Below are 24,407 nucleotides of genomic sequence, written 5' to 3' on the forward strand. Positions count from 1 at the left end.
CATGGAACTTATAACATATTTCTATCTACTCTTTTGGAGGATATAAGTAGATTACAGCCAACCCGCATTGAGCAAGCGTGGTGATTAATGCTCAAACATTCTTTAACAGCCTACAAGGCCACTTATAGGCTGTTGCTGTGAAGTAGATTACTTACAAAAATTTTAAATAATAGGCTGGGATAATTTTGTCGATATCCTTAAATGTCGATAAAGAGAAAAATAACTTACTTGAACAGGAACTGAGTGATTTCACTATCGAAGGACTGGTCGCTGAAGTCTTGCTCCTGGGTGGTAAGTCCTCGAACCAAGTGGTCGAAGGCGTTGTCGAGCTCCAACAGTAGCGGCCGGGTGAACCAGTCACTCATGCGCACGGCTCCGATGGCGCGACGGTTTTCTGAGATTAGTCTGTGAAAAGATTTTTTTTTCTATCATTTATTTATTGTAAAGACTTAATAAACTGTATAAAATTTTACGATGATGATGCGGAAGATGTAAAAAAGGTGAAATCTTGTTCAGTATTTCCCTCATAAAAAATATTTGTACAAAATTATCTAAAAACCTAATTTGATTGTGTTAACCTCTATAATGAACGTGGATAGGTCAGCCATTGCAATTTCCTATCTCATTAATATTGATAGACAATAAATGTACACTGTGATTGCATTTCGAGGACTTTATTAAAAACATGACTAAGTACCTATATCAATATAGTATTATGATAGGTATGGCGTTCGATCCTAATTATACAACAATGTCCAAAATAAATTATAATAAATAAACAATTATCATTAATTTGCACAATTAGACAAAACTAAAAGTAAAGTGAAGACCACGTCTAGGCACCTGTAGCGCAAGACACTCTCCACATAGGAACTGGTCATGTTCATAAGGCGACAGGCAGAATTTGAAAAATAATACAAAGAGCTGAAGATTGAACTCAGTAGCGCACTTTGGTGTTACAGGTAACCAAAGACGGAGCTGATTGTTTTATACCTAGTGATCCGTTGGCACCATTACAGCCCTATGCCAGAAAATAAAATAAACAAAGGGTATACATACTTCAAGTAACCTCTGATCAAGGTGTGGAAGTGACGGAAAGCAGCGGTGGCGTGTTCGTTGAGGATGGAGGGATCCACTCCAGGGTTGTAGTCGTTTATATAGCCGTGGGCTCCAGGGTAGATGAGCTTGTTCTTCACCATGTTCTCAAAACCTGAATAAAAATATACATTACTCATGTTATACTATCGTTTTATTTTTCTCCTTCTCTTTTCTCCTCCTCTAATAATATCTCCTGATTTATTTCGTTGCGGGATCCAAGACAGTCATTCATGACCGTGGGACGCGCCGGACTTCAGTGTTCCGGTATTTTTATGATTGTATCTACCGCAGATCCTGGTTTACAGAAGTTGGGAAGGTGTGACGGGCCCATCAAAAAAAAAATACGCATGTTATGGTATTTTTTTAGTAGAACTCTGATAATAAGTTTCCATAACAAAAACAAAACAATTTAAATAATAGTGAAGATGTTATAAAAACTGACGTAATTCGGAAGAACTTTGTAAACAAATTATATAACGTAGTTGTAATTTTTACGCAAATGAAGTAACACGACGTTAATAAAGCCTTTGTGAAAACCTAACTTTTTAATTCACAAAACAAAATGTACCTACAGAAGCTTCTTCGGAATTTCACTAAATAAAGTCGAAAAAGCTAACAAATATTAAGGAATTTTTCCTCATACTTAACTTAAGATTAAGAGGGCGGTTTCCTTTTATTTTTTGTGTTTTGGCCATACCATTCTTAACTAATATTAGTAGGAAGGAATTTTTTATTGTTTATTTATTCAAATCAAAACTATCAATAGCGACAATGAAATATATAGTAAGAATACGTAAACACACATTATCCATTCGTAAATACTTTCTTGAAAATAAGTATACCTAAGACAATCATATAACTATCATTCATATATTTTCTGCTCCAACCAATGGTTGATTGGTGTGAATGCCTTAGACATTAAGTCCACAATGTGATTTTGCTGCAAGAAGAGTAAATAAATAAACAACTTACCTAACAAAATAGGAAGGTATTCATAATAGTTGATGTGTTGTATCTGAGCAATGTGGATACGTCTTGCTTCTTGGAAGATGGTCTCATCGTTCCAGTGAGGGTTGAGTTGAGCTAGAGCGTCAGCGATACGGTTATGTTCCCTCAAGAGTATCACTTGGAGAGTCGTCAGCTGAGGATTTTGGTTTGCACGGATATCACCTGTGAAAAAGAAAGGTATTAAATGGAGAATTCATATAATAATAGTACTTCTTTCTAGCCCAAATTTCCCTAAAGTGCCCAGTCTCATTGGCAATCTAGTAGAATCGCAGAGAAACCCGTTTCACGTGCTTTCTGAAGCCCGGAGGCTATAACTAGATAGGTACTTCTCAAACTCTTGGCTACTGAAGGTAACTACAATGAGTAACATCCATTAGCACTTTTCCTCAACGCGACTCAATTTAGGTGTTTTGCTTCGCTAATCACCTGGTTACTGCACTAATCATGCAATCTTTTAAAGCGTGAAGAAATAACTCCACGACACGTGTACGTCTACCACATAATAAACTATAAGAATGTCTTTATTTATTGGCCACTTCAGGAAAACTTGTTTATACGATTACTTCTCAAGAGTGGGAACTTCTGTGGTATATTTATGGAGGCCAACTTTAATTGGACCAACCTCTACAGGGGCACTCGACGCAGTAATTGCCCTCAAGGGAGTTATAAGTAAAGATCAAGTGGATCTTCCATCAGTATTCAAAAGGCTTATGGTTATGTAAGCAGTCGCTAACCTTGTCCTGTTTATGAAGTCTGCTATTTTAATCAATTTGTCATTCTGGTGACAGTAAGATGATATTGAAATGAGTATTAATAACCTAGAACCGTACCACGCAAATATGCATAGGTATTTTCTCCCGAAAAAAAATTCTTAAAATTCTTTACACACACGTTAGTCACCAGTTCTAAATTTTATGACAAATTGAAAATTGTGTGGATAGAATATACAATTTTGTCCTTTATCTATTGTATATAAAGACGTTTATGGCTTATCAGAAATGTGAGCATTGTATGTTATGAATACGAAAGTGTAGATCATAATGATACGAGTATCTTACCGGTCAAATAGCAGGGTTCATTAGGTGACTTTGCAGTTTCACAGATGACGGTTGAGTTAGGATCCTGGGGCGGCCATTCCCGGCCTCCCCTGACTGTGGTCAACAAACGACCTCCTCGACGAGCTCTGATGGGGTCAGCCTGAATTTGACTGCTACCGTAGACGATTGAGAGATCCATGAAGGCTGTGACTACCGTTAGCTGCGGGCAAAAATTAACTTTGTTATGAAGGTGTAAGGCTTAAATTTAAAATTACTTTTTTCTCCAGACTTTCTATTGAGATATTTCTTTAGAATTGGATAAAGGCAATTGGATCAAAGTTTTTCATTCGCTATCGTTATGGCAGTGAAATATTGCTGTTATCGGAGAAATAAAAATGAGACGATATACATCTCTGAGGACCTCTTCGCAATGATTTAATAAATATGATTGCTTTTTAGACGAAATATTGGCGTTAATACAGGCTCTTTGGAAATATAAAATCTAAAACAAATTATTCTGAAGTTTAAACGGTTAAAATCATTGTCATCTTAAAAAATATACTTGGCTTTATTATATTAGCAAAGAGATTAAAACTTTGCTTGTTGTATAGTTAATTACTCTTCATTATCTCCATAACAGGTCTATTAGAGGACCCAGTGCCCCTTACACGGTGGTTTTAGTGAGGTAAAAATCCGACACTCCCTAGATTTTTATCCCAAGAAAGCTAGGCACCTTTTGAAGGTTTCTCTCCGTCACCCAAAAAAAATGTACTCTTCATAAAATGTTTATCTAGAATCTAGGACATCCTTACCTGTTGAGCAGGAACATTAGGAGGAGTGCACCCTCTATCCCTGGTAGTTCCAGTCCTTACAAAGTTCATGCACTGGGTTCCTTGTGGAGCATGCACAGGGTCATTACGAGGGATGAGTATGGGTGCACAAGACGGGTTCGTTTGGGCAGTAAACGTCAGTCTACCGTTGTCATCGCAGCAGTTCGTCAACTCCTTATCTGGTAGGAAAAGGTTTAATATTAAAAAATGGTTCAAATTATTATTATAGTCAACTGCACGTTTGTCTAATATTTGACTTTGAATCTTATTTAGGTTGATATTTAAGTTCATTTTTGTCATGTAATATAATCTTCTATCTATCTTTTGTTATGATTAATGAACTATATAAGTTTGTTATTTCTTAAGTAAAGTCACATTGTTAGCTTTCACGTGTAGTTGACCATATAAAAGATGAAAACACTAGCCAAATAGATCGAAAAAGGTTTTCAAGGTTCACAATAAGCGACACAAACAATAAGGCCCGTCTAATTGAGAGTATATACAAAACTACCGACAAAAGTACAAATATTACATAAGACAAAAATACATAAGATACTTATTATAAAATGAAATATATAAAACCGTATTTATTTATGGTTCACTTCGAATGTGTATAAAACTCATACAATCATAATATTAAAAAAAAATGTGTAAAAGATCAAAGTCATTCAAGAAGTCATACAATATTTGAATGAATGCATAATCCTTAGTACAAGTTTGCTTTACATTGAACGAAAATGAAACGAAAACGCGTTCGGCGCTCTGAACCAACCAATCAAAGCGCCTAACGCGCTCTCGTTTCGATCTTTCATTTCTTCTCCGATCTTTCATTCTCGTTTCGACTTTTAAAACGTCAAAATGAATTTTTCCATTACTCAGTTAAATATAAAAATAGCTATCGATGACTATCGACTGGTAAAAATAAATATTACATTTCTATCAGCACCGTCGCGTGTTTATGAAAAAAAATCTCGTCGATTAACTACGCCACGGAACAAGGAAATGGTCGAAAATATTTTTATGAAAACATTTTCCTTTCCGGAAATTGCTGATCCGCCATTCACTATACTATAGATAAGGTTTTATTAAGTCGCCTCGATCGTTGTCAACAACTACAACCTATTTGAGCAGTGAATCGTAAAAGAAACGCTTTAAATGAAACAGAAAATTGTCTCTAAAATCGAAAAATAAGATTATTTGAACATTACATCGATATTCTCTTAGCATACTTGTTTTTCAGTGTCAAGAAACCTTTTATTGGATTTCTTTCTATAGGAAAATGGTAGTTTTGTTATCGTATTCCAAATACAATTTATTTTAACATCATACGAACAGAATTGAGTATATTGAGATTGTAAGGTTTCTAAATTAAATAGAAGACAATATGATTTTGTTTTATATAAAATACACATAAATATAAAAATGACACGATTAACTAACTCATAGCTTAGCAGGAATAGCAGCAGATAGGGGAAGAAAGAGAGAGAGTAACTACCTACTTGATCTGTTATACTCATCTACAAGAAAATTCTACTACAAATTATTTTATGAACACATGCTATAATGAAGATATTATTTAAACACACATAAGACGCTAATGATACACATGAATGTTAAAGAGTGATGATGTCACACAACACTAGTTTTAGTTACGCACACACATTCAAACTTACTCGGTGGATTGAAATCCGCTGTTGGAAAAAAACGTACAATTTAGTAAACAAAGATTAATAAATCTAAGCATATCACAAATCGTATCAAATTAAAATATTGTTAAAGTTATTCGTAGTTTCCTAACATGTATTAAAACATGAGAAAAACTTCTCAAAACAAGTTAATTTTGTGAGCGCTGACTAGTGTTCTCGTAAAAAGCAATATTGCAAAAATAAAGTCCGATAATGAATACTTTACTTGATTAAATGTACAATCAACGAAACAACTTGATGCTCAGTCGTTAAAGTCAAACTATATTAACCTGTAGTATCTGCCAGAATGCAGATCTACGCGAGACAAAATATATTTTCTGGTAATGTGTCTCATATACAAGAGGAAATTAGTAAAATATTGAACACATTTCGTTTGTATACAGCAAACTCAATAATATCCAGCCTAAATACTGAAACTTTGGTTGATTGTACAAATATTTAGGACCAAATTACATACAACGGTACATAGTTTTGGTCTTGTTTCATAACAAAAACTTAGGAAACTGAGAACTTACGAGCTTGTACTTCGCCAGCTGATAGTGACATGTCGTGGGTTATAATTTGTCCCCATTGTTGGGTGTTTAGGGTCCATACGGGGTCAATGACTTGCAGGTCAGGGAACAGCCGAAGACTAAGTTCACGAGAATTTGGCAGAGGTCGGCCCGTCTTCGAGAGGGTCTTTATAGCGCTCACACCTGTAAACAAACACAAAACAATGTCAATAAATAGTAAACTTCTCGAGACCTAAATAGAAAACTTTCTACTTCCGTCAAAACATAATAAATTATTGAGAATTCAGAAGTTTTTTTTTATCTAGAACAGGGCAATTGAGAATAAATGTATTAGATATTGGTTAATATATGAGAATGTTAACCTAAATCAATTACATTCGACATGAAATTTGGAATATTATTTCTCGAACTTCTCAAACAAATATATAGCACACCGCTTGGTACCTTATGGGAATATTTTACCCCCATAAATCCCATCCCTTCACCCTGTTCTGCGCCATTAGGCCTAAATTAACATATTATCTTTATCTATAGATATACGCGCAAAACATTAATTGCTGAGCGTCACAACCATTTATCAAAACGTCGCCGTCTTAAGGAAAATGGCGTCAATTTTCATTGACTGAACATAAATAATAAATATAAGAAAGTTATCTTACTGGAAATAACGTAGAAAAAATAATCGTATTTGTTTCGATCCATGACACTCAGTAGATAGAAAATATACTAGTGATATTACTGCAACAATTAACTAACTAAACTAATTGTATAAGAAACACACAAAAATGTTTGATTCAATCACATTGAATAACACGCGATACGTAGTAGATTTACTACGCTCGTAGTATGTGTACTACACTCGTAGCGCGCCCACTACGCCGTAGCGCACGTACTACGCACAATGTTACTCCTGTATTTTGAGATATGAATCTCTAAAGCTATTTCGTATGTACATATATGTTACGTTAGTTTATAAACTAGCTCCACTGTCACTAATATATGTAAGATAGTATAGGTATGCATAAATAGTGCGTATACAAATTACGTATTATCTCAAAGCGACTTGATCAATTTGAATGTATTGTAACAACATATCTACATAAATTATTACTGTTTGCAATTATTTCCTTCATTGTGTCTTTAATAACCTTCAACGTTATCTCGATTATCTCGATTTTAATCAATGCCGTTATTGTTTTCTAATACAATATCGATATTAAACATCTAGTAATTTGCAAATTATGAAGTTTTAATATGCGTAATGGAAGCTTGATAAATATTTATTTAGGTCAATAATATTTTCTTAGAATTCATGAATTAAACGGGATTTTTAATAATCTCTTTGAAACTTCAAAATAGTTCTTGAGATGAATTTCTAGATTGAGAAAGCAAATGCAACTATGCCAGTGACGAATTAGACATTATGTAAATGTGTAGAACGTGGGCAATCTAAGTAATTTGCATGAGTCGAGCACCGACTTGGTGGTCTTTCACTCATTCGTATATATATCATACGTAACATAAGTTTAGTGAGACAATTGATATATTTTGGAAATGAGCTTATACGATTGCTTCGTTGATTGAGTAACCTCGAGTGCGACAACTGAGCAAGAAGGTTGGGGTCTGATTTCTCAGTTGGACCAAGTATTCGAGCTTTTTTCAGTTTTACGGCCCCATATAGCGGTAAAAAGGGTGTGTTGCGTTGAAAGTGGGATTTAAAAAAGATAATTATTTGGAACGTGCTCTCGAACGAATTCCTTACATGCTTTATATTAAGATAGATTTAGGATATCGATTACATAAAACGCTAATTAATATCAGGCATCCAATTTTGCCAAATGAATCAAATAGTATTTATGTATGTACCTAATCAAATACAATTATGCATAAGCAAAATTATTCAGTATCTATTCATTTGGTATGTGTGGTACCTTTGTATTGGTATTAATATAGTAAATTCGGTGGGCATTGATAAAATTGTATTTAGCCGCGTAAGTTATTTGGTATCCGGAGCTGCGGACTACCTAGCGGGTTTACCGGGGCTCCGGCTCGAAAAGCAGGAGTAGGAACGGGGTGGTTTTTAATCAGTAAGAGTCTGACACTTTCTCTCGCCTCGCCCAAGGCGAGAGAAGACATTGGACGATTTTCCCCCCTTCCAAAAAATATATTTGGTATCAGGTAAGAAAATAAAGATTGATTAAGTATAAACAAAAGATACGTACCATCTTCATAGTCATACGGCGCCATTCGACCAAAAGGTGTATTAGGAATACCCCAGTCAGGTCTTTGGAGGTTATTGCAGGTACCATCAATGCTTCTGTAACGGGACTTGGCGCAGAATGGGGGCGCTAGGCCACAAGTCTGAGAAGCTGGGTCCTGATCCGCGCCAGGCGGAGGAGGTGGGTTGCTGAAACTGTTTGGAGAAAAAAGAATTAAGTATATTGTAAAAGAAATATTAAGCTTCCTTTGTGACGATCAAACTTTAGAAGTTATTCAGAAAAAGAGTGAGAAAAACCATGCAAATAAAAGTGAAAGGTTATCTATCAATCAATGAATGTCTATTTACAAGTAAATATATAAGTTTTATTACAAGGGCCTTTGTACAAATTACGTAAAAAATAGAACAGGAATGTGTATTGGTATTTATATATTTGCAGTTTCAGGAAGATATAAATAGGCTACAAAACATTACTTCTAAGAAAAATCGCCCCTTAATGTATAAAAGAAAATATTCTACAAACTACATATACCCACATAATAAAAATACAGAAACCTCCTCTACTTATAAAGGTGTTATAATAAAATACATATTTGCATATAAACTACTTCTAAATGAGATAATAATATTGTGTAAACTATATTATAAAACGTTGCCCCATACTAGGATTTTCACCTGTGTCGTTAGTGCGTTTACAAACATACAATTCCACACACACCCGAAATAACAATTTGTGGATTACATAAAAAGAGTTGCTCCTTGCGGGAATTGAACCCGCATGTACACCAACCGTGCGGTCAAATTATTATACTAGTCTAATGATTGCACGCACATGTAATAAGTACTAAGAATTAGAAACTTCGGGTGATAAAAAAATTACGTGAAGTACAATTACCCGTTGTATACAGGTTATTATACTATTTTCTTTTGAAATAGGGGGCGATCAGCGCCACCCACGAACAGTCGCAACACCAGAGGAATCGCAGGTGAGTTGCCGGCCTTTTAAAAAGGAATACGGTCTTTTCTTAAAGGTTTGAAAGTCGTATCGATCATATTAATTATTTTATTTTAATGTTTGTCAATATTTATTATTTGAGAGAGAGGTGTAAAATTAATCTTTAGAATGATAAGGTATGAGTTAAGAAATGTCAACGGAAAGAAATAATAAAAAACAGAAAAGAAAAATAAAGAAAAAATATATCACAGCATTATAAATGTTTATCTAGAACGTTTTCCGACAGAGCAAGGGTTGTGCCCATATTTCAAATAGCAAATGTTAGAAGCGTATTTTAATAGCGTGTGATGCAACCCTACCATAGGGTTGTCACATTTAAAGCAATTCTCTTTTTATTGGGACGTTAAAAAGGGGTGTTTTTATTATGCCATTATATTAGTCCTATCACGGATATATAAAGCTTTATATGACGTTTAGAGACTCTAAGTTTGTAAATAGGTGAGTATAAATAAATGGTAGTAAGATGTGTTGATATGAAGATTTTCTGTAGATATATTTTGCCGTTTGTTTTGAACTTGGTATTATTTTAAATTAACACATAAGTGGCAACTAACACATAAGTAAGTCTATTTTAAAATAAGGTAATTGGATGGCAATTTTGTAATAACATAATTAATTTCAACAATAAATGAATATACTTTCTCGTTCCTAAGACCTAATGAGACTTAATAGTTGTAGCAACCATTAGACATAAGATAAACTTTTATTTTTAAAAAAGTCGCACACAGAAACACACACACATTCACACACACGTGATTACCTATTGGAATAGATAAGAAAATACTTACAGTAAAACCACTTGCACTGTAAATTATCAAATCGAGAATCCAATCACATTTTTCAAAACTCGGGAATCGAACCCGACTCCAGAAATCCATAGGCAAATTACATTAGTGATTTATAACTTATTACAAAATAAAATATTATAACTAAAAAGCCAAGTGCATTAAATTTATGCGTTAGTTTGACAATCGGTTAGTAAAAAGCATCACACATTGTTAATCATTAGTTAGGTTAGTCAAAAACATAAACAACAATAATTAACCTTGCAGTTTGTCCGAAGAAGGCTGGATCAGGTGTCGGGCTGTAGACAGAATCAGTGGAAGTATTTTATAAGGTGCAACACATAGATCTTTAGCCTACCGTGCAGGTGCATACATATAGACAGATTTGTATAGGCGCCAACAGCAGGCTTAGTCATCCAAATGGTCAATTTTCTTTAATAGATTTTGAACTATATAGCACGCCTTTTTTTATTTCTCGAAAAGGAATAAAAGGATGGCAAAAGGTACATTTAACAATAATCTTATTGATAGATATGTATAATAAATAACTTCTGGGTAATATGAAGTGAACCGGATGACTATACCGGGAACAATCCAGGCTCCGAGCTATTACTGAGATTTTTCATAAATCCGAAAAATTGCAAAAACAATTCCGGAATCAAATTCCTTTTGCACCAGCCAAAACAGTTTGCAACTGTTGGCTGACGAGGTAATCGAAACTAAAAATCCAATAAAGAAAATTGACAATTTGGGATAACTTGATAAGGCGTTGCCTGTACATAAATCGGACTGAATTATTCTGTAGTCCGTAAACAATTAGACAGAAGATAGAAAATTATTCACAACTGCTATGTTCAGAGCAGATAAGAATATCATTTGGTTTACCAAGCATGAATTTAATTAGACGTAGTCAATAGTTCTATTTAATATGTACATTATATATATTGACCATGTCTATATAAGCTGTTATTCTACGGACTTGTAAATTTTCCTAACAATTGGGTATTGAATTTGCTAATAAGTATACATCGCACTGATGTCCAATTTTACTGAATCCTATATACAAAAAAATAATTGCATATTTAATTATAACTTCACTTAATGAATTTCCACAACATTTTCATAATTAGCTTATATTTACAACCCTGTGAAATTCAGTGATATAGTTTCATATAATACATCAAAGTAACAACGTAGGAATCCAGCTAAATATTGTAAAATGAATATTATAAACTCATGCTTGGTATTTTCATAGTTTAGAATAGAGAATTTCAATTACGCTGTACAGGGAAATAATTTCAACACATTCATTTAAAGCTCAATATAGCTTGCTTGGTATATTTCAAGGCAAAGCTTGCTTTAGCGGACAAGCAAGCTGACAATCGAAATCGTGAAGAAAATGTTTATATTGCTGGATTGAGTTTAAATCTTTTATTTTAGTACATTATTAATCTTCTCTCTACATATTCTGTCAGTAATACTTATTTATACTGACATATATGACAACATGGTAACTTTTTAATACAATTTAAGCTAAAGAATAATCTTTTCAAGCTTAGGGGCTTAGTTTAATATGATTTATGTATATAAAAGGTGATATAAAGTGTCTGAGTCTACTAAATCAGTGTGAAATTTTGCGTTGTCATAGAGAACAATGGAGAAAAACAATTTACGGGCCCTTTCGTATCCACCACATCCCAGTAATGTCTCTTGTAGGAGATCCAAAATTTTATTCTCAGGAAATGGTAAATACAAACTATTCTAGCACATTTTGTGAAGTTCAAAGACCTCATATTTTTCAACTAAATAAACTGTCTTGTCTCTTTAAACATAAAACAGCAATTTAAACATAAACCTCTATTAGTGTTCCCCGGTTTCTAAAAGATTTTATTAATTGCTTTTGAACTATCGCTAATGAAACTGTCGGCAAAATACTGATGCTCATAAATTCCTCTATTTACTTTAGTTATAAAGGTATTTTATCTGGTTTATTTACAAACAGCCTTTATCGTATAAATAATTAATCCTTCAGAAACTGGGAGTAACACTTTCGATTTCTCATGTAGCCTCCAAGACGAATACTCAAACTAAACATTTACTGCAAAAATGTTGTCCATAAGGGTCATTATGGAACAGCAGCTTCAGCAGCTTCTGCTTTTAAAGAAATTCTCACCCAAATCCAGTGACACGCCGTCTTTCAGTTTGGGGCCCAAATGCTGCTACCCTCGCGAAGGCGGCTGCAGGTCCAGAGACGTGGAAACCTGGTGTGGTTTGCAAGAAGAGTTGCGATGTTGCCGGTCGGTAGCTAAGGTGAATGCCCTCTGCAGCACAGCATAGCGCCAACGCGAGTAAAACTGTTGCCGTCGCCATTTTATCTGAAAATAAAGAAAAAATAGTTTAGTAATAATGTCGTTTGATTTATTTTGATGAATGACGTCAAAGGAGATTGATATTTTTTGATCAAGAATAGAAGCAAATTGGAGGATTGGAATTAATTGACTGAATCAGAAGACATTGACGCAGACTTAGTTTAGTCGCTCAGACAATCAAAACCTAGTGGTGTGTTTATAATTCTAATACCAAATACTAATAAAACGAATTAAAATCTCTCTCATTTGAAACCCGGAAGAATTTTGTTTCAATATTTGTTTTTTCTGCATCGGTTTATCTAAATCTGCCGATTTCAATCCCAAATCGAATTTAAGTAAATGAGGCGGACACAAAGAAGCATTTAGATGCGGAGAGCCCTCACGAATATCGAGGACCTAAAATCATTATTATTGAACGGGATGCTGATTTCGTAACGATCATTCCTTTCCTGGGTAGGCAGCAAAAATTTAAATTAGCTTCCTTATTGATCCAGTGGTCGGTATTGCATTTTCTTTAGAACTAAATATAGATTTAGACTTAATTTTTAGATTGAATAAAAATGGAAATTATTAATACATTGTTATTCGATATGAGTATAATATCTACAAGTGTCTAATAAGGACTGAGACGTGTGTGTCTCCATCTTTATTATTGTTCGATACTTTATTTTCTGTATTTTCAGAATCATAAGGAAAGTTAAGCTAAGGAATAGTTTAAGTAATCATTAAATGACTCTGAGTACGGCAGTTAGAATATGCACATAAAACGCTTGTCAACGATATTTCTAGAATTATTAGGAACAGCCGCAATTCATTCACTAAGGTCTGGCATTCATAACAAAATGTCAATAAACTGTACCTTAAAATATACCTCATTGTCTACCTATTCTAAAATAGATTTTCTTCGAAAAAGCTGTCGACTATAAATGATAAACATTGCAATGTTGTTTTACAAACAACCACAATAAAATGTTGAAAATAAACGGGCACACAGCGGGACGAATAAATACATTTTCCAAGTACATTTCAAGATTCTACCTATCTTATTATCTTGATAAGATTCTTCAAGAATCGGTTTCCCGACGAACATTTGCAATATTTTCCTTTTCACAAATAATATTTCGTGTTATTTATGCGACATGTTGTTATGACATTCTTGTTAGGCGCTAGTTAGTGTAATGTAACTTCAGTACGTTCGAGTTTGCGTTTTTTGTGACACTCACTGGCGTTGCTGAGGAATTTGTTTAAACTTTTCTAATATTTACTTACAAACCACAAGTATTTGATTTTACATGACCTAAAACTACACTAGCGCCATCTAGTATAAAATAAAAATCATATGAAACCACAAACATCGTGATGGTTTATGTAAAACAAGTATTTAGAACATGTCAAAAGTAGGATATACTTTCAACTTTAGGGTGAATGAGTAGAAATGTTTGTAAACAAAATGCTGGGGATGGGATAATTACCCTTACCTACATTCGGTGCAGTTGTTACCCCAATTTCGACCTTGACCTGACATCTCCTAAGCTCGGCTGCGTGTAATGGTCACGTTTCATCGTGTACGGAAAAGTTACGGGAACGAAGTTTTCCAGGAAGCAAGGGTATGGCGTTCCTATGGCATGGTATACGTGTGAATGATTTGCACATTCTTCAAATGGATGATGTTTTTGCTTGAGATATTTTCCTCAATGAGATTCCGTCACGTCTCTTTTTCCAAAAAGATGGGTAGTGTATCACCTTATTATGATTAGGTAGGTATACGAGTCCTATCGTTGTGGAAAACGCTTATTTTAACTTGACAAACTAACTGTCGTACTTTGATGTGTGTGTACTCCATGAAGCAAACACAAAGAGGAGATGTCATAACTGGATTTCCTTTTAGCATAATGCGTTACACTTTACGAGGAGCGCGGGATGTTACAAATTACGCCCCTATCTGTCTTCCAACATGCAATCCCATACTACAAACATGTTGCCAATTGTCCACATTTTAATGTGGCACTTTCAGAGCGCTTATCTACACAGGCCCCATTATGGCATCTCCTCTTTATTCTTGCTTCATGGTGTACTCATACCTTATCAGTTCAAAACAATAGACTTACACATACTATTTTCGAGAATCCAATTAGTGAGCACTGCCCTTTATCACACTTGAAAAAGGAATTCGATTAAAAATAATTTGTCTAACAAAACAACGAAAAACTCATTAATTTTTTATTGTCTCCCGCGACCTAACCTTTGGCGTTGATTAGTTATTCCCATTCATAAAATTCAAACGAGTTCAATATACAGATTAGCCTGATTAATGACTTTTACGTTTAACCTCAATTATTAAAAGAAAAGAAAATGACTGGTGTTTATCACGCGAGGCAATAAAATACATACACATGTACCTACATACACCTACACCGATATTTATGTATATAACTGGCCTATTGGTTAATTGACTCGAAGTGTACCTTCGAAATGAAACTCTATTAACTATTTAATACGTTTTTTATTCATGAATTTCCTTATTGTATTCTTATCAGCCCTTTGTTCTTTATTAAGTCATTGTTATTGTGTGTAAAAATTAAAAAGTAAAAAAATAATATAATTCTACAAGGTTTATAAGGTGAATATTCTTAGAACCTATAATTTGAAAACCTAACAATTAACTTTAAATTAGAAAAAAAAATATTGACAGGTTAATTAGAGATATATGTATTCTTGATAGCCAAAGAACAAATATTACCTTTCATTATAGATAGCGAGAAATTATTTATATTACTTCTTATAGAGAGTTGCCAACATTTGATTACACAATAAACAAAACATAATGCATAAAATAAAAAAATAGACTCAAGTACAACAAACAATTACAGGTATAACTATAACATTATGATGAAACTATACAAAACGTTCCTAATTGCTATCGCAAAGACTAATTTTAAAATAAAATATCAAATAAAATCAAATTACTCATTTCTATGCGGATTGGACAACATGCATTTTAATACATTGAAACGGAACCAACCGAGAATAATAATAAAATAAATCAGCTCACCCATTGTACTATTGTAGAGTAATTACGGCCAATGGAAACATTAAATACGCAACAAACATTTCACGAAACACACTCTCTATGTTAACACATAATGGCAATGTTTGACGGTATTTAAACAGTGTGACTACTGAAGAAGCTAAACCGAAAATGATGAGGCCTATTACAAGGATCCCAATGTTTCAGTGTTCTTTAAATTGATGCCAATACAATTTAGAGGTTACTGCTAGATAACGAAAGTAAATTAATTTATTCGTCTCAATTGAATTTTTGAATGTAAAAGATAGCATTGCATATTTAAGCGTTGCATGAATAAATTAGGATTTTTTAAAGGTCTTTTCGAATCCCATGAAGGGCTTTTTGCTACATTTTATATCAACATTGTGCTTATTTAACCCGTATTGTACCGGTGTATATATGCGAGATACAATGTGTTTTCTATTGTGTCTCATATACCGGCAGACAAGAGGTTAAGTATCTGCAAGAACTGATCCGGAGCTGCGGACTACCTGGCGGATTTACCGGGGTTCCGGCTCGAAAAGCAAGAGAAGGAACGGGGTGGTTTTTAGTCAGTAAGAGTCTAACACTCCCTCTCGCCTCGCCCAAGGCGGGAGAAGTCATTGGATGATTTTCCCTTAAAATAAAAAAGTATCTGCAAGAAAAGTTTGAACTTAAGTTATAGAAGATCATCACTCAAATTAGTCGATTGCACATTTCAGTTTATCATAAAATATTCAGTTACATATTAAATTATATTCAGATTTTCCATTTTTACTGCATTACCTATCTCGTTCACACATCAACGCTTCAAGAGATTAAACTCAAATGTACAGTCATGCCCAAACTTGAATTAAATTGAATAATTTATTCTGACGTGTTTAACAACTATTATAAATGATCGTTTCAAGCTGTCAACTTTCTTTTTATAAATATTATTTGTATAGAAATTCTATGTTGTTTCTTTTTTTATTTTCATTATAACGACTTTGAAGTTTATTTGTGTAATACAAAAGAAAATCTGCCTTTGGAGAGCGGTCTGCAGTGTTACATAGAGAAAAGTCATGTTTATCATTAACTCTTATCGTTATTTTAAAACAATTTTAATTCTATGTAAATTATTTATTTAATTTATTCCAAAGCTTATATAATTTGTTACAAATGTGTTGGCAAATTATTGTACTTTTATTATACGAGCGGATTGTGTATATTTACGGAGAAACGAGTTAATCTCTCTACACGTGGAGATTAGTTTCTTTTTAAATTAGGTATACATGGAATATAATAGTTTTTTTTTTGTAAAACGTCGAATAATTTTCAACCAATACTAAATTTTATGTACCTATTAGTGAAATATTATTCAGGTTATAAATGTATATTAAGATAAATAACCATGAAATACTGACAAACATTTGCGAAGTAACTTCTTGATTGAATTTTTAAAAGCACCATATTAATAGTAGTGGGTGTATAGAAGTATAGAATCGAACGTCTCTAGACGCAAGGCTTTTTAAAAACTTTTTTAATCTACCCACGGACGTCTGCACAGATCAGTAATAGTCCGAAAAGTTTCTTATCTTTTAGTTCGAAACTTAACCAGTGATCTGGCTTTTGGCTAAAGATTTTCCTCTATCCTTTTCATTTGATTAAAATTCGTAGAATCCTAAATACTTAGAACAAAAACGTATTAACTCACTCATTTCATTTATCATTTAGATTTTATAATCATGTATTAAAGATAACGTATATACAAGCAAAGTGCTTAATAGCCTCATAAACGAACCAGAAGCAGTACTTACACAATACATTATTCCATCCAAAGACCCTTTACTGTGAACTGGGTCATAGATGGATTCGGGTTACACGATAACACTCAGCATACGGATAATGTTTACTTATTTAAATTGAAACCTTATTGCTCTTGATTGTGTGTTTATTTTTAATCTGGCGTGATTATCTTAAGCGCCCAAATTTTCCACGGTTTCTTCCATCCATTTCCTAAAGATTGGTTTTGCTGTTTAGAAGGTAAGTATTGAGATAATCTAAAATTTAATAATATGTATTTAACAGCTCAGAGAAATTTAATTGATTTGGCCTTTGGATACCTATAGATTTTTTAATTTTTTACTTTTCTAGTTCATTCAAGCAACTTGTGTTCAGTTTCATAAAGAAACTAGTAAATGTTAACACAAATAATATTTAGAAAATAAGGGGACATAATACTATACACCGTCCATATAAAAACACATTTATATGTACCAAGGTAAAAGAATTCGGATGGTCTATCAGAAAGTACACATCTGTGACGTAAACATCAATTTTCTCAAAGAAACATTGATATCAATAATGTGACATGTATTTTTCTTTCACCAGACTTTCTTCTTCATAAAGCTTTATCTAGATACTTTTTCATTGAACGGTTACACATATATTGTGTTTATATAACATATTTTTGTTTCAAAGGTATTACTACCACGCACGATGTACACATGATTACACCGGTGTTTTATTTTGGCAACAAACGTTAAACGATACTTTATAATCTATATCTGTTTTATGTCAGTTACAGGTTTTTGCTCTACGTAGATGGCGTTAGTGTCGTTTTCAATCACTGACTGTGCCATTGAACTCCAAATATTTAAGTTAGTGTTCTTGGAAATCTTTTTATATGTTCGAGTATCCCAGAAAAATGCTGTCAAATAGGCAATATGTACATACTTTTTCTTTCATTATTACTAGGTACGTTTTTTCTCAGAGTGACTACAAATGGGACTTAAAATATTTTTTCCTCTAGACCGCAATGCGCAAAGCACTAGCGGATGGTGGAAATATATTATTTTTTACGATAATTTCATTTTTTGGTTTTTATTCGTTTAAGTGAATTTTATAGGCGACCTAAAATAATATTCGGTCATTTTCTAAGCCTAAATTTAACGATGATGGTACTTATCTCAGGCTAGCCGTAAAACCTAGGTCTCATAAATTTTATCAAGTTTTGTGGAAAGTCCTAAAATCCGGTTCAATGGAGAAATTTAGTGTTAACACCACTTTAGCTCACATTTTTATTACAATGTTTATGAATACGGACGCGTAATTCGTAACGCTATCAAAATTTTATTTTGGAGATTAAGTAAGAACATGACTCTCCTAGTTTGGTGTTGTTATATTTTTAGTAATATATATTGATTTATAACGTCACGTCTTTTATCCCCGAAGGGGCAGGCAGAGGTGCACATTACTCCACGTAATGCCGCTATACAATGTACACCCAATTTTCACCATTTTGTGTTATAAGTCCCATGTAATATATTGATTAATGAGGCTTAAAAATATTAAGGTGGGAACATTGATATGGAATATTATTACGGATTGAACTAGCTAGTTCAAGAGATACTACGAAGATGCCAGACAGTTAACATGTTAAAATTAACTCGTCACAAAAACACTTCTACGAAAATAATCTAAAATAAATGGAATGCTAACAAAAAGCAATTCGTGAAAGAGACATCTCATCACGGTTTAATCCTATCCAATTATGAATGAAACATACAAGTCAATAACTCACGTCATTGCTACGACATCTCTTAAAACATTAAGGACCTCAGATGGTGAACCATAAAATTCAAATTACTTTGACACGCTTCGAAATATTACACATCAATGTTAAAATATGAAGTTGGTTAGGGAATTTGGTAAAGCAATAAGTTGAGACCGAAATAGCTTGGAGCTAACAAGAATTCTCGAATCTAGACGCCAGGTGCGTGGAATAGTCAACAATTTAAGTTTGGTTGTGGAGTTTTTATAACAATGAAGGCTTGAGTTGGAAGAAAACACTCCGCTACACGTATATTTATTTCCTTTTTCATAGAAACTTATTCAAATATATTTTACATTCAATTATAGTATGCCTGTTCAATATCGCCATTTTTTTCCAAAATACGAAAACAGACGCGCCCTTGTTATTATTAGTCTCATGGAAACGGCAATTAAATGACTGAATCCTATTTTTGGAAATTAATAAAAATAACACGTAGCCCAACCCGGAAAACGAGCCAAAACCTCATTCCTGAGCCTGTCGATAAACGACATTCACTTTGTTACACATTGAATCCTTGCAATAAAAACGTTGTGAAAGGAAAAATAAAACAATAAAAGTGATGGCGCATAAAGGTTGCCTACTATTTACGGGACCAACAGTGAATAATGAATAATGCATTTTATGTAACAGCTCGATTTTCCGTTATTGTTATTCATAGCAAACTTTCACTGGCTTCGGAATAGAAAAACTATTGCCAAGTACTTTGAAATGCAGTCCAAACTTTGAGACAGAGAATAACGGACCGAGAAATAGAAAATTGTTTGCAAATCATGCTTTATTTATAGTCAGAATGTGTTGGTATGTAACATGTTGATCTCATTTTGAATTCACGTCGAGAAAAATTATATTTGGGTTCATCGATCTTAGGGGTTGTTAGCAGCTTGGGAATATTATGTATCACATCATAAGGGGTGTCTTTAATACATAGAAAAACAAAGGTAATGAAAAGAAAAAATACATTTGGAATCTTCAAACGCGTATGGTTTTCCCTATCTACACAAAAATTTCCACATTCATGTTATTTGTACCGTGTATTGTGCCTTACCCTTAGTATGAATTTGCTTTACGGTTAAAGTAAACGACGCGAGAGCGCGTTCGGCGCTCTGATTGGCCGGCTCGAATAAACCAACCAATCAGAGCGCCGAACGCACTCTCGTTTCGATTACATTAAACGTAAAGCAAACTCGAACTAAGGGTACAGAAGTACATTGCTAAAACAACAGTCGTAAGTTCAAACTAAATGCTTATTCCTTCCACATTCTCGTAGCAAAAGACTAAACAATCCTTTCTTTGACATTTCGCTCATCGAATGCAATAGGGCCACAAATCAAAATGCATATTTTTTACACGACAGCCAAAACAAAATTTAGAAAACGATTTTTTCTAATATTTCATCATTTATATGTGATAATAAAACATGTTAATATGTCTCTAGATGTGTTTTTAAGTGCTTTATCGATTCGAAATATGAACATTTACATAACCCCTTCCCATGAAGCTGAAAACGCACAAAAGTCCCTTTTGTATTCAAAATTTTGACCAATGTCACAAAAATTATGTCAAAAATAAAACTCATTATTAAAATAAAAATGGTTTATTATACCTTCTTCGAAATAATAATTGTTTTAAAAACTCTCTTAGTAATAACAAATCAAAATAATGTTGGTAAACAGACAATTAAACCTTATCTAATTAAATGACAACAGCTACAACAAAAAAATCTGAACTTAAAATTAATGAGATCAAATTGTGTGACTATATTCTAATCAAAATTGAATATCTCTGAAACTGTAACATTATTAATTTGTAAAATGTCGTTTTATAGACCAGAATCACACATGAATTAACAAAAATAATACTCTAAACACAATCATTGAGCAATCCAATCAGTCTTTGTAATTTAAATCTTTTCTCTATATTTACTTAAAATTCTCTAAATTTACATTTTTAAATAATATTTAAAACACACAATATAAAATAATATTTAAAAATATAAAAATAGGAGCCGACCAGTAGCGGGAACATGGTCCAAGCTACCGGTGGTTAGGGCTCCAGAGACAGAAACCTCCTCACAATACGTGCCGTTTCGAGGAGTACTGCCTTCTGCATCAGGCCCTTGATCCATCCGCCCAACCCCAGCCTCCTAAGGTGATTGTCGAGGCTGTTGGGTATTAATCCGTTGGCTGACACGACTATCGGCACAATGATAGCCGAATCCACACTCCACATGTCGACAACCTCGTGAGCCAAGTCAAGATAATTTATTTGTTTATCTTTATTAATTTAAATCTTATTATTACACTTCTTCATACTACTACGACTAATTCAATTATACTTTGTGCTGTTTAGTTATTAAAATTTGTCTTATTTTGTGCAAAATACTACACAAAATAATATAAATAATAAGATTTAAATTACAAAGACTGATTGGATTGCTCAATCATTGGATAATGGGTTTGGGTGGAGCAAACTGGTTGAAGTTTCCGGTTCATCTACAGGTTCTGGTTTGTCTTGAATGTTCTGGGTCGATAAAGGTGGATCATTATCTGATTCTTGAGTAGCGGTCGACATTTTCAAAATTAATCGTGCTCGGCTATTCATTCTGCAATCAATAATTAAACACGTCATTTAAAAACCAAGCACAAGCCATGCTCAAACCACAATTCACGATTATTTACACAGACTACAATCCACTGCTGAGCTTATAGGTGTAAAATATTATTTGATATTGTTAGTAAAAAATTAGTAAGTATGATTCTAAGTTTAATGACAAAAGCGTGTATTTTATTGCCCATAAAACAGCTGTAAAAAACAAAAAATAAAGCTTAAAGATTATTATAGAAATAAAAAAATATAACACAATCATACATTTTTGCCATACAAAACGGACACATTTCTGAACTTTCTACTCTAGTTTTCAAAAAATAGTAATCAATCCACGCGTAATTCCATGCAAAACGAACGCAATTCAAAAAGGGCACTGTTGTAATAAAAAATAAATTACTATTTGCTCGATGTTTGAATGCAATACAGACGTATTTAAAATAATGGCCTTGTTGTATTATAAAATATCATCATACTTACTTAATGTTTGAATGCAAAACGGACGTATTCCAAAATATGGCACTTTTGCAGAGAACTACGAACACAAACTGCAGTATTATTTCGCTTTGTGGCCTTTTTGCACGCAACTGACGTGCGTTCGCGTCGAGTGTCGGGTCGCAACTGACAAAATGGCTGCTTTGCTCTGAAGTTAGCTAACAAAATGCATCAAAGCAAAAGGGGCAGTCAGTTGGTTTCAGATTAAGTAATGCGAAAATGACGGGTGTCTTTTTCTACTATGATACTTAAGTCGGTTTAGACCTCATTTTTGCAATAAAACGATTTTGAGAAATTTTCGATTTGTGGCCCTTTTGCATTCGATGAGCGATTTATTTGTTTACCTTTGCCTTTGTAGCTTAACCTTGTGTATTATTTCAAAACATTGTATTTTTCTTCTGTTTTCCCCAAATAGTATTTAAGTTTTAGTACCTATTCCTACTTAAGGTAACAGAACATCTATCTGATAGTAGTTTTGGCTATCCCGAAAAAAAACATGACAAAATTATATCTCTAGTAGCCAAAATCTCCGGAGCTGCGGACAACGTAACGGGTTACCAGGGCTCCAGCTCAAAGCAGGAGTAGGAACGGGGTGGTTTTTAGTCAGTAAGAATCTGATGGCTTGGGCGAGAGGGACTCGAGGGAGTCACCCGAGGAAAAGTCATTGGATAATTTTCACCTCTCAAAAAAAAGTAACCAAAATCTACGTACAGAAAGGTTTATGATATTAAATGTTACTTATAAATAACATTTTCATTACACTCAGTAAAACATTAGTTCCTACTTCAGAAGCACTACTTTCACTAACAAATAAATTATTAGTATCAAATGTCCTTCTATGCTATCGTGGGTAAATTCCTTTCCTATTGCATTCACATTCTATTTTGAGCTGTTTTATTGAAGGTAGTTACTTCAATGGGTTCTTAGTGGTAACTCCATTACACTTATGACGTCAAATAGACGATACTAAAGACATTTAGCTCGTAAACTTCACATTTATAACCTGCTACTTTAATAGTTCTATCACTTAAAGTTCAAGTTCATAGTTTCATTGTAATGGATTACGTTGAAATAGGTGGCTTTATGTAACTAACACGTTTATATGAGCTATAAGTATGAATGACGAATGGAGTAAAACAATTTATTTGTGAACGAATTCTGTAATACTCTATCTTTCAATACGTTAGTTCTTTTGAATTTGTGAAGATGGGGGGATAATGATCAATCTTCCCAATCCCCGAGTCCCCAATAACCCTTAAATTCCTAACCTCCAAAAGGCCGGCAAAGCACTTGTAACGCCTCTGGTGTTTCGAATGTCCATGTGCGGCGGCGATTGCTTACCATCAGGTGATTCGCCTGTTCGTTTACCGACTTATACCATAAAAAAGATAATAATGATGATAAGTTCTTACTAATTGTAATAAATTACTAGAATGGCTACCATGTCTATCTACATTGTTATCATATTCAAAGATATGTACGTACGTTACCTACAATACATGTCATAAATTACGAATCCAACAACTGAAAACAATTTTAATTGAAATATTTGACAACACATTCAATAGACCATCACAATGGTTTTGCAAATATTTAGGGATGCAAACAATTCGATCCGGAAATATTTGTAACCCATATGAATATAGCTAGGTATGTTTTGTATGGGTAATATCCATATACAAAATAACAGTCGTACAAATTTTGAGCCAATTTTCAGAATTCTCGGTATCTGTGAATTTCGTTTAATTAATATACGGTACGGTACCTAATTAGTGTAAAATGTGACAAAATTAGAATGTATGGTAATTGTTAAATAATAATAGCTTATTATCTTTATTTTTAGACGGACGGGAACCGGGGTTTGTCTTAAATTCCCTTTGATATTTATCTAAAAATACAATTCAGACAAAGTTCTATTGGAATAAGCGTTTCGTTTATATATATATATATATATAGCCTAGGATTGAGCCCGTTATAAATGGCAAAGTTTTAAATTGTACCCGGAGTATAGCTGTAATCTTCTTTCATATCACAATAACCCCATCAACTATATAGTACCTATATACAAACAATCAGTCCGATATCC

The 24,407-nt window shown here is 33.5% G+C and overlaps 1 protein-coding gene across 5 annotated transcripts in view; it reads right to left on the reverse strand.

Annotated features, from left to right (window-relative positions):
* The window catches only part of LOC118269931 (peroxidase), a 97,952-nt gene that overhangs the window by 15,134 nt on the left and 58,411 nt on the right, over nucleotides 1-24,407 (reverse strand). For 2 of the 5 annotated variants that reach the window (XM_050707086.1, XM_050707087.1), the window contains 10 exons: nucleotides 12,383-12,584; nucleotides 10,470-10,508; nucleotides 8,414-8,604; nucleotides 6,195-6,374; nucleotides 5,647-5,664; nucleotides 3,956-4,152; nucleotides 3,165-3,363; nucleotides 2,071-2,268; nucleotides 1,060-1,210; nucleotides 229-405 (listed from right to left, as the gene is read on the reverse strand). In XM_050707086.1, the coding sequence (XP_050563043.1) occupies nucleotides 229-405; nucleotides 1,060-1,210; nucleotides 2,071-2,268; nucleotides 3,165-3,363; nucleotides 3,956-4,152; nucleotides 5,647-5,664; nucleotides 6,195-6,374; nucleotides 8,414-8,604; nucleotides 10,470-10,508; nucleotides 12,383-12,579 (1,547 nt within the window). In that variant the 5' untranslated portion in view covers nucleotides 12,580-12,584. Of the gene's footprint in view, nucleotides 1-228; nucleotides 406-1,059; nucleotides 1,211-2,070; nucleotides 2,269-3,164; nucleotides 3,364-3,955; nucleotides 4,153-5,646; nucleotides 5,665-6,194; nucleotides 6,375-8,413; nucleotides 8,605-10,469; nucleotides 10,509-12,382; nucleotides 12,585-15,630; nucleotides 15,751-24,407 lie in introns of those variants that run through there. The other 3 variants (XM_050707085.1, XM_050707089.1, XM_050707088.1) reach the window with 3 other exon arrangements.

The sequence above is a fragment of the Spodoptera frugiperda genome, chromosome 30 (genome assembly GCF_023101765.2).
Source record: "Spodoptera frugiperda isolate SF20-4 chromosome 30, AGI-APGP_CSIRO_Sfru_2.0, whole genome shotgun sequence".
NCBI classification, from domain to species: Eukaryota; Metazoa; Arthropoda; class Insecta; order Lepidoptera; family Noctuidae; genus Spodoptera; species Spodoptera frugiperda.